Raw genomic sequence first — 14781 nt, 5'->3', positions numbered from 1 at the left:
CACACACACACACACACACACACACACACACACACACACATATATATATATATGTGTGTGTGTGTGTGTGTATATATATATATATATATATAGACACACACACATATTGATCTTCACTGACATAGTCCAAGTAATACATGTGTCTTCTTTGAAACACAACGTTAATCTGAATTTAAACCTGCCTCCTGGTAGATTTAATTTAAGCCTCAATTTAGTCCTGGAGTTGCTCGATCTAATCTTCCTCCAGTGGAATGTGAGTGATGGAGTGAGGTACATATATATATATGAGGTACATATATAGTAGCCTATATATATATGAGGTACATATATAGTAGCCTATATATATATGAGGTACATATATATATATATATATATATATATATATATATATATATATATATATATATATATATATATATATATATATATATATATGTGTGTGTGTGTGTGTGTGTGTGTGTGTGTGTGTGTGTGTGTGTGTGTGTGTGTGTGTGTGTGTGTGTGTGTGTGTGTGTGTGTGTGATACTTAAAACATGAAACTAAACCACCATTAGGAGGCGGAAAGCGACCGTCTTAATGAGTTAGTCATTGAGTCACTCATTCAAACGATTCGTTCAAACCGCTGATTCATTCATGAGACAGTTGTTTATGAAATTGGTCTTTGAATTTTTGACTCATTCAGATTAACTATAACTGAACTGTTGTATGAAATCAGTGTCACGTTTTCAATCGTGATGGTATTCAGGACAACTGCACTCTTGGTCGTGTGATGTTGCTTGTGTCATAATGTTATAATATAAAAATAAAAACTCTTTATTTATGTTAATGTTAAGTACTAAGTTTCTTTTTCTGTGTTGTGCTCATTTGTTTCGATTTCTCCTCGAGAGGCTGCGCGAGCCGTCAGTAAAGTATAGGCTACTAATTTATTCCTGTGTATAATATTATATCATGTGACACTGAAGACTGGAGTAATTATGCTGAAAATTCTGCTTTGCAACACAGGATTCAATTATATTTTAAAGTATATTAAAATAGAAAACCATTATTTTAAATTGTAATTGTATTTCACAATATTACTGTTTTTTTCCCTGTATTTTTTAATCAAATAAATACAGCCTTGATGAGCAGAAGAGACTTCTTTCAAAAACAATAATAAAGTTTCTAAACTTTTGACTTGTAGGCTAGCCTACTGTATAATCAAGTGATATTTAAAAATTAACAAGGGCTGGACCCTGTTGACCCAGTCAGCATTTCTTGTCCAATGGTCGGTCAGTTTAATGTTCTAATTTAATCCTTCTCATGGGCATTTAATAATGACTTTTCAGTATAAGTCTTTTTTTTTTTTTTGCCCATTTTATCTGTCAAAGAAAACCTGCTTAATAATTATGCACACCTGAATAAAGGTGTCCTCATTAACAATTATATATCACTTATAAATGATTATTTGCAAAATGAATGGTAGTTATTAAGAATGATTAGGTTTGGAATTGATCAAATGTACTTGGGAAAAATACTGTTAACATTTATTCTATTCAGATATTAAATCAATACCTCACTCCATCACTCAAATTCTCCATTCCAAATCAGGTTCTTAAATGTAATTTAAAATAGGAACAGTCCGTTTTAAATCTGTTCCTGAATTATTTTTTGGGGTTAATATCATAATTATATATATAAAAATATATAAAAAATTTTTTTTTCATGAAACCAAATACTTTTTTTATGAAACTAAATACTTTTCCTGGTAAACATTATAATTACGCCACTTCCTGTTTAATTTCCCGCGCCCTCGTGTGAAGGGAATGCAGCCGTTGAGAGTCAGACTGGCGACCGTAGCAGAGTCTTCAAGAAGTTGATGTTAAGGTAAATTATTTTATTGATCAAACATTAGTTATCCTTCTTCAAGTACGAAATGCGTCTGTTTATGATAAATTCAGTTGCGACTCGTTTCATGCCATTGGAATTGTAACGTTTTATTTCGTTCTAACGTTAATCGGTTAACTTAACGTTACCGTTAAAAAGCCCGATGAACGCTGGAGACAGAACGTAAAATAATGTTTATGCTTAGAACGAATCGAAATCCCTGCTACAATTGTGCTATCATTGGTTCTCGGCTTATTACAAAAAGGTCTTAGCCGAAAGAGCCTCACGACGTCGATGATTCAGCCAGAGACCGGTTTGTGTTGGGAACAGATTCAACCGATTCATTGAAAGATCCGATTCAAAAGAAAGATTAGTTCACAATTCGCACATTGATATGTAGATGTACAATCTCTTTTAAGCAACCTTTAAGACGCTTTCTCCATCTACATTCATTTATACCGGTGCTACGATTAAAATACAATATGACACAGACAAGACGCACTTACTGATTTAAAGAGTTTATACGTTTTTTACAGTATAGAAAGCCTAACAGTCCCTCCCCTCCGCTTCCGGCTCATGGGACCTTATTTCGGAAAAAATATGTATGGTAGTCAATGGCGAGAGACAACTTATCTTTTTATTCCGTCTGAACTGTGCCCTGAATTACACATATGATGTTTGTTGTTATGATGACTATTTGTGTGCTTAACAGGTTTTGACCAATTTTTTTTCAAAACAGTTAGACCGCATTATGATAGTGGAATGCTGATAAGCGTGTTTGCATTGCAATGGCATAATGAGTCAGTTAAGCTTAATCACATTCCTGCAAGGGGCTGTTATTGTAGTTGATGTCATAGTTTGCCGTAGATGTTGTAGTTTACTCTTGGTTACAAGACTTTTTTTTGAGAAATTTTATATGAAAGGCTTGTTTTATTTATTAGAAAATACATTTTTGATGGTAAGCAACTAAGCATTAGGCAGACAATCAAGCTGAAGGTTGTTAAATGTCTGCAGACATGCAGAACAAAGCAATACTGTCATATAACAGCAATCGATGTGATTGCTTTATGATGTAGGCTAACTCACATAAAGCAACAAAAACCTTCTACTAACACAGCCTATGTTTGATCATGTCATTATGAATGATGTTAAGTCATTGCATTTTCCTAATCACATGCTGGCCACCATCGGTCCTTGGTCTCCACCACTAGTATCCCATCATGACACAGCATGGCTTTGAGGTCCCCTGCCTGGAGCTGACGGTCAGGCAGCTGATACTGTCTAGTGAAACTCCTCGACACAAACCCATGCTCGTCCATCCTCACCCCATGCCGACCTCTGATTAACAGCCACCCCTCAAAGACTTGTATGAGGATGTCTTCTGGTTTAAATTGAGTCACGTCCAGCAGGATTTGAAACACTGGCTCTCCTGAGTCCTCGTCCCCACTGTCTGCTTGACTCCCCTCAGTGTCCATTTTAACCGGCAGACATTCAGGTCCCGGCAGGGCAAATAGTCGATGATCTTCAGTGCATTCATTGAGATTCCTTGTTTTGAAGTGCTCCTGGTAGCGCACAGGGCTTGATATCCAGTGGGAAATAGTGATCCCCTCTCTTGCCATGACACTGGGTGCAGAGGTTACCTTGGCTTTTTGTGTAGTGAATGTGAAGTAGCGCGATGCCGTTAGAACCAACCAAAGCTATAAAAAGACAGTCCTCTGCTTAGGTTTCTGGGCATGGGATTGGGCAGACCATTTTAGAATAGGCAAAGAGAACTGATATGTTCACATTAGTATGTAGGAAGCTTGTACTCAACAAGCATGACATAATGTGTTGTTACACACACTACTGTTGAAAAGTTTGGGGACATTTTTGTGACCGTATACAGTGACAATAAAAACTTCCATTGTTACAAAAGATTTGTTTCAAATACTGTAAGCTGTTTTGAACTTTCTATGAAATCTGTTTTCAACATTAATAATAATGATAAGAACTGTTTCTTGAGCACCAAATCAGCAAAATTGAATAATTTCTGAAGGATCATGTGACACTTGAGACTGTCACTGAGTAATAATGCTGAAACTCAACTTTTCCATCACAGGAATAAAATACATTTTCAAATATATTCTAAAGGATACATAAATGCTACACTAAGTAGGAGCAAACACAAAACTCCTGTTAAATAAATATGCATATACCTTAGTTGTTCTTCTGAGGTGTGACCGTTTACAGACAGATGTGAATAACAAACCAATACTGCCACCTTGTGGATATTTAGAAGGAGCACATGTATATATTTATGTATATATACCTGTATATTATATATATATATATATATATATATAGAGAGAGAGAGAGAGAGAGAGAGAGAGAGAGAGAGAGAGAGAGAGAGATTCTGGACACGGCAGTAGAATAGGCCTGGATTACGAAACTAATGTCTTTGGTCATAAAAACGTATCAAGCCAAGGCACTTGAGAATTTTAGTAAATGTATAAAAATCCTTTTAGTCACTTAGGCAATTGAAATCAGTTCACAAACAACAGCTAATGAGCCTTCACCAGGGTGTGGGTAACAAACACACTCAGAGTTCTTTTAAACAACAATTAATTAGTCATGACGTGACAGTCACCTGGTTACTTAATGTGGAATAGTCACAAGAGAGAAGACATTTTTCAGATAATTAATGATATAGAGAGGACACATCTCACTAGAACATAACATAACCAAACACAATATATTCAAATAAACAAAATATTCCATAACATGTCCATTACATAAATGTCTTTTGTGTTTAGGATTTTTATGCTTGCTTGGTTGTACACTGCTGTTCAAAAGTTTGGGGTTGGTAAGATGTTTTTTTAAAGAAGTCTCTTATATGCTCACCAAGGCTGCAATTTTTTTGTTTTTATAACAAAAATACACAAATAATGTAAAATATCACTACAGCTTAAAATAAGTGGTTTCTAATTTATTTATTTGAATTTTATTATAATTTTTTCCCCAAAGTAATTTATTCCTGTGATGGCAATTTGGCAAAGCTGAATTTTCAGCATCATTACTCCAGTCTTCAGTGTCACATGATCATTCAGAAATCATTCTAATTATGAATTTGGTGTTTAAAAAAAATTTTTTTTAGTATTAATGTTGAAAAGTTGTGCTGCCTGCCTTACCATGATCATTTTTTTTCAGGGTTCTTTAATAAATAGAGAGTTCAAAAGAACACCATTTATTTGAAATAAAAATGTCTTGTAACACTGTAAATGTCTTTACTGCCTCTTTTGATCAATTGAATGTGTCCTTGCTGAAAAAAAGTCTAATACATAATAAACCTCACATTTCAGCCTTTAAACAATTTTTAAGAAAAGGGATGAGGCAAAATGATAAATGGTTTATAGGTATTTTATCTTCTCTATGAAGAGTCCTAGATACATTATTTGAATTTATATTTTTAGAATATGCATTAGCTTATTTACAATCAACAACGGTGGATAAAAATTCGGTTCGATTTCGAATTTGTTTACACGATGACCATTTGAGACCATAATATAATTATATTACTTAGGCACACCAGTGGCATGCTTTGATAATATTATCAGCTTCCCACAATCCTGAGTTTTTCTCTCACTGAGAGTACACAATCATCACTATTATCATCGTTACGATCATTAACACTTTCTTTACATTATTACATAACTCATCAAAATATATGATGTCATAATTGACCTGTTTGTCTGCTTTTTTCAAGGTTGGAGATGTGATTATTTTTTAACGATTATTTTTCTATATAATTCATTGTGTGTAGGTGTGTAAAAGTAACTAATCCAATTAGCAGTTTTATTTTGCAGTACGAGTCACTGAGCTGATAATCTCTTGAGACTGCGCTCTACTAATCCCCTTTAGTTGTTCTCTCTCTCTCTCTCTCTCTCTCTCTCTCTCTCCCCCCCCACTCCCTGAGTATTCACCCACCTCTAGTTTATGTTTATTTATGAATGGGGAATGAACAGAACTGATTCCTCTTTTCTCCATCCTTTCATTTGAAGAAGGACCATTGAATCTCTGTCTTCGTATAGTGTCTTTCTGTGTTCCCTCTTCAAAGCCGTCCTCCTCCTGGCCTCGTTCAGTTACTCTGGCTTGGCTTGTTTGTTGTCTGGGGTAACGCTGTTGCTGGGGACGATGTCAGAACACATTCAGCTCTCAATAGCCCTGTGTAGGATTGGCTTTTATACGGTAAGCCAAGCACACGTCTCCATATTTTGCCGTACATTTTATGCATGCACATGTTGGTGCATTTTCTATGATTTTAGTTATTTGGATGTTTGTCCAAACTTATTTTGGTGGAATTATGTTCTGTTATAATATCTTACTGGCCACCTGAAGCTACAGGTGGCATTCTCAACAAAATACACAATCTGAACGCTGCAATAGTTCTCCATTCTGCATGATTACAATAGCTGGAATCATAGTCTGTGTCTGACAGCTTTCATGAGCTGGTAGCAAATCAAAAATGATTAAACTGTGGTGAATATAGCGCCTGTTCATCCCCAGAGAGTAGTGTGGCAGGTGTTTTTGATAGTTAACCCTCGAGTTAACTTCTGTTATTTTATGCAAGAAGTCACAGGGTAACCTTATACAGTAGGAAAAAAAAAACCAAAGCTGTAATCCTATTGTAACGTGTTCTTTGTTATGACTCTGGGTATTTTTCTTATCTACTCTTCCAGTTTAACAGTTACTATTGAGATATGCTGTTTTTTTTCAATATTAGAAATGTAAAAATAACTTTTGTTGGATTAAGTCCCTCGAGGAAACATCATATTGGTAGGATTATTGTTGCCATAGTTCCACAAACCTTTCCTCATTGCATAATTCCACCTAGCAGCACCAATATAATTGCCTCTCTCGTTTCGCCATGTTTGAAAGCTGTGTGTGGCAGAGCCTCTGTTCTCCTATTGGTCAACTTCACATTTGTGACGGAACCGTCGTGGAGGACCGAATTTTTTTAAAAACATGCTATTCTTTCTGTTGTGACCTTGTGAAGTGTTGCGGACATGGTGTTGGCTGTCATCCACTATAACACCAGTGCTATACAAGATTAAATGATTGATTCTTGTTTGTCATTTACAAATCACCACATCACCCTACGTCAAGCGGATCGTGCCAAAATTGGGCTGATATTGTGTAGTCTGAACCTGGTTGTATTCAGTAAAATGTTTTCATGTTTTTGAAATAAGTCTTTTATGTCCACCAAGGCTGCATTTATTAGATCAAAAATATAGTAAAACACTAATATTGTAAAATATTATTACAATATATGTATTTTAAATTCTAATTTATTCCTGTGATGGCAAAGCTAAATTACTCCATTACTCCAGTCTTCAGTGTCCTTTAGAAATCATTCTAATATGCTGATTTGCATTTTTTTCTGATTTGCGATTCTTTGAAAAATAAAAAGTTCAAAAGAACGACATTTATTTGAAATAGAAATCTTATGTAACATTTTGAACGTTTTTTTCTGTAATTTTTGATCATTTCAGTGTGTCCTTCCTTGCTCAAAAGTTGACTTCTAAAAAATACCTTTTGACAGGTAGTGTATATTGTAGATTTTAGTCAATATCCTATCAGTTAGTTTGTTTTAATACTGTATGTGTTTAGATGTGTTATATATTGTAAATCTTTCATTTTCAGCGGAGTCATCACAATAAGAAATTGAAGGCAACAGGTGTGTGGCCCAGTGTGAATGTGGTGCACAGGCTGTGCGGGTGAAGGTCTTATTGCGTCTCATTAGTTTTCTGTAGGACCTTCATTGAGGTGGCAATGGAGGGGAAAATCACATGCCTTCTATTTTAGTTGTGGTCTAAAATTGTGGCACGTGGCTAACGGTTGTCCGGTCTCTCGCTCTAAAAGCCCCACCCTCCCTCATTCTCAGTTTTCCGTATACTCTACGTGCGTTTGCATGCGACTGCATGTGTGTTTACTCAGTTCTAATGTCAGTCTGACATGTACTTATTTACACAAAACTGTTAATGATAGAACTCTACTGCTTTTGCATTTTCTGGTGTTCATGAGATGGTAAACCTTTGTTCATTGTTATTAGGAGCACAGTTTTCCTGTACAGAATACCAATGAGATGTGTGTTAACTGCCTGTTTGTTCTAATTTAGGTGGTCTTTGTGCCAATAGTTTGACTGACAGTAACTAAGTTTGCATTCAATAGGTTCGCTGAAGAATGTTTTTCGGAAATGTTTGGCTCAGATTGTTCAAAAACACACAGTAGTGATTATTAGGCAGTATATTTCAGGATGGTAACCCTTACGAAAAAAAAGTTCATTTTATTAAGTATACTTAAGTAAAGTTAAAGTAGGGGTGTGCGATATCACAATTTTTGATCGTGGACGATTAAAATGTCTCCACGATAGTCCACAAACTCCCTTTTGGAGCCTGTTTAGCGGCCAGTTGATGAATTGCGGTTTAAGTTGCTTCCGTATTGGCTTCAAGAGAGAGACAGGGAGGTTGCCACTTGGTTCAGACATGTTCTTTTAACCATTGAACAATATGCGTGTAAAATTTCTGATGCGTAAAGGGGTGGTATAATGCCTCTTTTTACAATATGTAAAATAAGTCTCTGTTGTCCCCAGTGTGTATGTGAAGTTTTAGCTCAAAATACCCCAAATATATATATATTTTTTTACAAATCATAGAGACAGAGCGCAACGCGTCATAATCTGAAGACCACGCCCACCCGGGGGGAAAACAGTGCAACCGTCTCCATTGACTTTGCATTGCGAGAGGCTGCCTCCTTGTCATTTCTTGCTTCTAACAAAAGACAGAATAATGCCTAAAAGCTGCTATGTGACAAGGTGTACAGCAAACAAGCTAAGAAACCCAGAAATAAGTTTTCATAAGCTGTCGACCCCAAAAAACGAGCGTTTGAGGACATAAAAGTGGATACAGGCTGGAACGAATGGGTAAATTGTGAGATCCTGACACTCAGTATGCACTAAAATACACTACGTGTGCAGTAAGTTAAACATTTTCGATTTTTTGGGGTCGAGAGCTAATAAAAACGTATTTCTGTTTTTTTTTAGCTTGTTTGCTGTACACCTTGTCACATAGCAGCTTTTAGGCATTTTTCTGTCTTTTGTTAGAAGCAAGAAATGACAAGGAGGCAGCCTCTCGCAATGCAAAGTCAATGGAGACGGTTGCACTGTTTTCCCCCCGGGTGTGGGCGTGGCCTAAATACGCTCTGTCTCTATCCCTTTTTGAGGGTCAGTAAAAACGTGTCATTTCGTATCCCTTTAAATGCAAATGACCTCATACAGACAAGCACTAAAATGTCAGAAACTGTTCTGCCTTTTATGTTTAAACTGTAGTCGAACAATGATTGAGAGACTCAAGAAGAAGTGACAACATGTAGAATGCAACAGGACGTTTCTGAATGGTTAGTTGATGAATTTATGTAGCTGATGTGGAGACTATCACTATCTAACTAACTTAACTATCTTTAAGTGTTTGTGTAGCATATTCTGTCATGATAATCTATAAAATCGCTCGTGTGGGAACTGTTGTAAGATGAGTGACATGCTATTGCATTTGTGTTACACACTGTATTGCATGTGAAAAGACGGATGCGACAGCTTGAGCAGACTCACAAATGTGCTCTACTACAACTCTTCCTCTTCTCAACATGGACTGCGTGTTCCAGGGGGTGGGGTTTATGTAAATTTTAGGGTTAGTGATGTCACTAACCCGGCAGGAATGTCATGTAGTCCCTACCAGCTGTTTGTTGTAGTCCTTAAATTACTTCTTTAAAAGCAAATATCTTCCTTTGCTTTGAACTTTGATGGTTGTAACTTTGCAGATGTTGTTTATGCTCAAAGAGCAACATTACACACTAACTAAAATTAGAAAAGTGAAATCATAATCAACCACCACTTTAAGAGTACAAACATGCTTATATTGTAGAGAGCTTCCTGTAAGTTTTATGTTAGTATTTTCAGCATCACTGATCCTTGAATCTGGATTTAATCACAGTATAAAACAATTCAAATAATATAGGCATAATACCTAATGCCAGCATAATACCTAATGCTGTGATTGATTCAAAATATCTATTATAAAAGAACCCCAAATACTTGAGGTTGAACCACTTGATGGTGCCATTTCATTAACTATGACCCAAAAATATTATGCACTGCAATTGTTTCTGCTCATTTCAATACAGATGATTTGCAATCCCTGTTATTATCCAACTTTTATTTTGTTTTTGTTATGAAATGAGGGTCTGAGGCGAAAGATTGTTAAATATAATTATTACAATTTTTAGTCAAACATTTTAGTCCAAGTCCATTTTCCTGGAAAAGAAAAACTATACATTTGTAAATGCATATATCTGCTCAAAGTAAATTTAGTCAGCTTTTATAAGTGCACTACTACATTTCTAACACACAAGGACTAAAATCCTCAAAACACTCTATTAGATTTATTAGGGGCTTAAGCAGGTTATATAATAATTTCTGACATTGCACATTCTTGTGTCCTTTCGTCACATCTTTTTTTAAACATCTTTTAGTCACATCTTTTTTTCCTTGGATGCAAGGATGACGTGATAGAGGAATTTAAGCAATTCGATAAAAATAATTTCTTCATGCCTTGAAATAGCTTGAATGTATACATGGGACTATGAATATGCATTTTTACTCCCCACCAATGTTCACTCTAATTGTTTTTCTTGCTGAGCAAAACTTCTCTATTGGGCGGATATTTGAGCTACCTGACCAAAAAAATATATAATTTATACCAGACCTGTATGGCGCACGTTCACACAAAAAGTGGTTATATAATATAATATGAAATTAAAACTAATTTAAGTATTTAAACTGATAAAATATTATAATATCAGTTTAAATGCTTCAGTTTGTTTTAATATTATGTATATTAATGTAATATAATCATTATTATGATATGATTGATTTATATATAACAAACTGAAGCATTTAAACAGATCTAATAGCTGAATATTTTTAAAATAAATGTGAATGTGAATTATTTTATACTTACCCCAACATCCCTGAGCGCACTGCAATTATTTATCTTTTAGATTACAATCAAATGGATTTCCCCACACATTTCGTGTCTTCGCGGTTGAGACATCAGAAGTGCACGACCACGTACGTGGGCAGCTTAGAGGGAATATTGGTCCCCACAGCCACTCAAATCACACCAGCTTGCACTACCTGATCTAGTTGTAAATGCTACACAATGTCAAGTGGAAATATTAGTTTAATTCAGTCATACATGTTTAAACCAGAAATTGATTCTGAAGAAGAAGAGGATTAGCCTTTAGCTTGACTACAAATAGCTAATAATGTGTTGCTAATGTTACAAAAATAAATCAAATGAACTAATTGCACATTTTTTTGTAATTAATCCTAATTGCACATTTTTCTGTAATTAATCGTGATTAATAGCACCTAACATTAAAGTTTTTTTTATGGACCAATAAGTTCAAACCTAATAGCCTATTATAAATAGAAGTTAGTCCACATAAGTCAGCTCCTTAATGTATTACTTAAAGGTCCCATGACATGAAATTTCCACTTTCTGAGGTTTTTTAACATTAATATGAGTTCCCCTAGCCTGTATATGGTCCCCAAGTTTCTAAAAATTTTAATCGGTGTAAATCGAGCTTTTGCTATTTTTCTCTGCCTTTGAGAAAATGGAAGCTCAACCGGGCTGATCTTGAATCTCCTCCTTATGACGTCATAAGGAGAAATGTTACCTCCCCTTTCTCTGCTTTGCCCGCCCAGAGAATATTTCTCGCCCATGAGAAAATGAGCTAGGAAGTAGAATGCGCGCGCGCGATTTTAGTTTGTCCACGAGAGATATCATGGCTTTTGAGCGAGCGAAGCATAATAATTGCTCAATAATTGGATGTACAAATGAACATCGAATGGTCAATACAGAGCTGGGCTTGCTGAACGTCGGACAAGTAAGTCAACAAATTATATATAAGTGTGTTGCTTTACTGTTTATGGTTACCTAGCTTCTTACACCTAGAATGTGGCTGTCACATTAGCTATGCAGCTACTTGCGCTAATGTAAAGGTAGACAGCATCAAGTTACACATACTGTAACGCGAGTGTTGTACATTTCTTTGTTATTTGGATAACCGTTTTCCTGTTGGTTATATGGCGCGCGCGATATCCGCATTTCAAGATCGCAGAGCTTGATGTAATTGTAATAAGATAAATTACAGACGTTACAGATCTCATGAAAAGGCAACAGTAGGTTCGCGTTAGCTACATGATGATAACTGTAAACCATCCGAATAAAGTAACTTATCCAGACATAATATTTTAAACTAACCATTCGGAAACGTCCTGCTGGAGCCGCTGAGTTACAACTTCTTCATCCGTTGCTTCTCCCATCTGGATCAGATTCTGGGTCAAACTGAAATGCTTGAACGACTGCGTGTCTTCGTGCCATTGCAATATATCCAAACATGCATGGTACCGTTGCGCAAGATGGTCAAGGCCACACCCACCCTCCACCTTACGCGGCCTTTCTCCTCCTCATTAGTATTTAAAGCTACAGACACCGAAACGGCCCATCTGAAGGAAGCTCATTCTGGGACTGGCTTGTAGTGACTATAATTCTGCACCGAGGCTGAATTTTTGGAAAGAGATTTCAGATACAGTACTAAGGACCACTAAGGACTATATTAAAGCCTACAAAAAGTAGCATGTCATGGGACCTTTAATCACAGCAACCACTTGCGTGTCCAGGTTTGAACGCAGACCTTGTGTATGAAAGTATCTGTAACATGACAAACGGCAAAAATTGCAAGAAAACCTTCGTGTATTGACAACTATACATTATTTAACCGTATTTTCTTCATTAGGATGTTGATATAGCACCCATAAAGTAACTTTCATTCATAATATTTCTCCTTATAAAATATCAGTATCTAATATAAAATTTCATACCGTATTGTCCGTCATAACTGGTAGCATAATAAGCCTAAGCAAGCTTAATTGTTATACTAGTTTGACTTGACATAGAAGAAAACTGACAAGTTTTGTGTAGGCTTTCAAAATACTCCCTCACCTTACTCATTATCATGAACTGCTCGGTCACGCTAAGTTTGAGGATCCAAACGCAGTGTTTATTGAAAGGGTAATCCCCAATTTCCCCCGAAGTCCAAAAACGGGCCAAGGTCATACACAAGCAAACAAAGAGTTCAGGGCTGAGGCAAACAGAAATCAAATTGAACAGGCAGAGAATAAAAAAAACCAGGATACCAAGGCTCATAAATGCCTTTAAGACACAAACAAGACTTAGCGATGAACGACTGAATTGACCAGGCTTGGAAAGGGTGAGCTAAACAAGGTAATGACACACAGGTGGATGTAATCAGGGATAATGAGTCTGGGCAATGGGTTATGGGAGATGTAGTCCATAGTGAGATAACCAAGATGGAAGGAGTGCCCTCTGGTGGAAATCAAGGACACTCCAGCTTTGTGAATGTAACACTCATCTTCTGAGTGGACATTTCTCTGAACCGCCATAAGCGCCACAGAGAAAACCAGCGCATGAAAAAATTGGTGGTAAAATTAAATTATTTTATTTTCTGCAGCAGATATACACTTTTTGAAATAATATATTAATTTCAAGATGTAACATTAACATGATGATAATTTAACCGTAACCTTTGTAAAAATATAAAACAAAACATTAAATGTGCAAAACGAAATAAGTAAACTACTAGTATTTTCCAAGTCGTCTAGCTGCAGCAGTATCGTTTAATTGACTAGTCTCATACATCCCTATTTGTAATACATTCACATTTAATCTCCAAAATAATGTAGAAACAACATAGACAGTATATTTCAAATTAGATTTGTCACGATACCTTGAAAAATATTTTCGATACCACAGAGAAAACTGCCATGTATACCGCCATACAGCTAATTTGTCATCTCATTATTTTTTTGATAATTTTGGTACATTTGTTGCAGTAGCTAACACGGTGTTCTCAGCTAACACATACATTCTTGAATCGTTGAACTAAATTTACACACAAAAAGACAAGTAAATGGTCAGTAATAAAGAACAAATAAACAAATTGCAAACAACAATAGCTCAAATAAATACAATACAATAAAGAGGCACTAATACAGAAATTAAAGTAATCAAATTTAAAATAACACTTTATAGTCTTCTATAGTCTTCGTTGTAAAAAATAAATACAGATGAATGCTTACAATTAAAGATACAAAAGTTATTCAGTCAAGAGCAGCAAATGATTTTTTTTGTCTTTTGTTGTTTGATTAACATGACAGACTTCAGCAGATTTATTAGGCTGCTGTCACATCCAATATACTGTTACGCCACATGCATTACTATTTATGTTCCAAAACTGACTATATTTACCTGAATACTCTTAGACAGACATTTTGACATACTTTTGTTTGTAATTAACCGTTTAAACACAATAAGTCAATTTTGTACTCACAAGCTGTTCATAGATTAGTGGTGTGAGCGCGAAACTTGCGGGAATGAGTAAAATTATGCACAATACCCGCAACCCTGCGCCGAAATTCAGGCCAACACTATTCAACCAGGGGTGTGTTTCCCGAAAGCATCGTTAGCCAACAATAGTCCTTGATTTGAATCTCTCTATTTGTAAAGAATAAATCATTCTAGGATGATTGGGGAAATTTTGTAAGGTAGTGCATCTGCATAGAAAATAATAAACAAATTACAAGCATAGATAAATGAAATAGAACAAAGACAGATGAAATATGCGGTGCTTTGTTTTTCAGGTAAATTAACTGTATTCAGGTACAGACATTGAATTACCAAATGTAAAATAACTCTGCTAGTCAAGTTCTTCACTGTATAAATTAAATATGATTCATATAAT

At 35.6% G+C, this 14781-nt stretch overlaps 2 protein-coding genes across 2 annotated transcripts in view; one reads left to right on the top strand and one right to left on the bottom strand.

The window, feature by feature from the left end:
- Positions 1-3029: 3029 nt before the first annotated feature.
- hspb3 (heat shock protein, alpha-crystallin-related, b3) lies at positions 3030-3482 on the bottom strand (the record flags this gene model as incomplete). Its single annotated transcript, XM_082171735.1, has 1 exon — positions 3030-3482. One exon carries the CDS (start codon positions 3480-3482, stop codon positions 3030-3032), a length of 453 nt encoding a protein of 150 aa, XP_082027861.1.
- Positions 3483-6032: 2550 nt separating this feature from the next.
- The window catches only part of arl15a (ADP-ribosylation factor-like 15a), a 184587-nt gene continuing 175838 nt past the window's right edge, over positions 6033-14781 (top strand). Inside the window, exon 1 of the mRNA XM_082168800.1 lies at positions 6033-6087. Coding sequence (XP_082024926.1) covers positions 6034-6087 — 54 coding nt within the window. The 5' untranslated portion in view covers position 6033. The remainder of the gene's footprint in view (positions 6088-14781) is intronic.

Source organism: Leuciscus leuciscus (assembly GCF_965113295.1).
Source record: "Leuciscus leuciscus genome assembly, chromosome: 5".
NCBI classification, from domain to species: Eukaryota; Metazoa; Chordata; class Actinopteri; order Cypriniformes; family Leuciscidae; genus Leuciscus; species Leuciscus leuciscus.
This window is presented reverse-complemented; position numbering and strand designations above follow the sequence as displayed.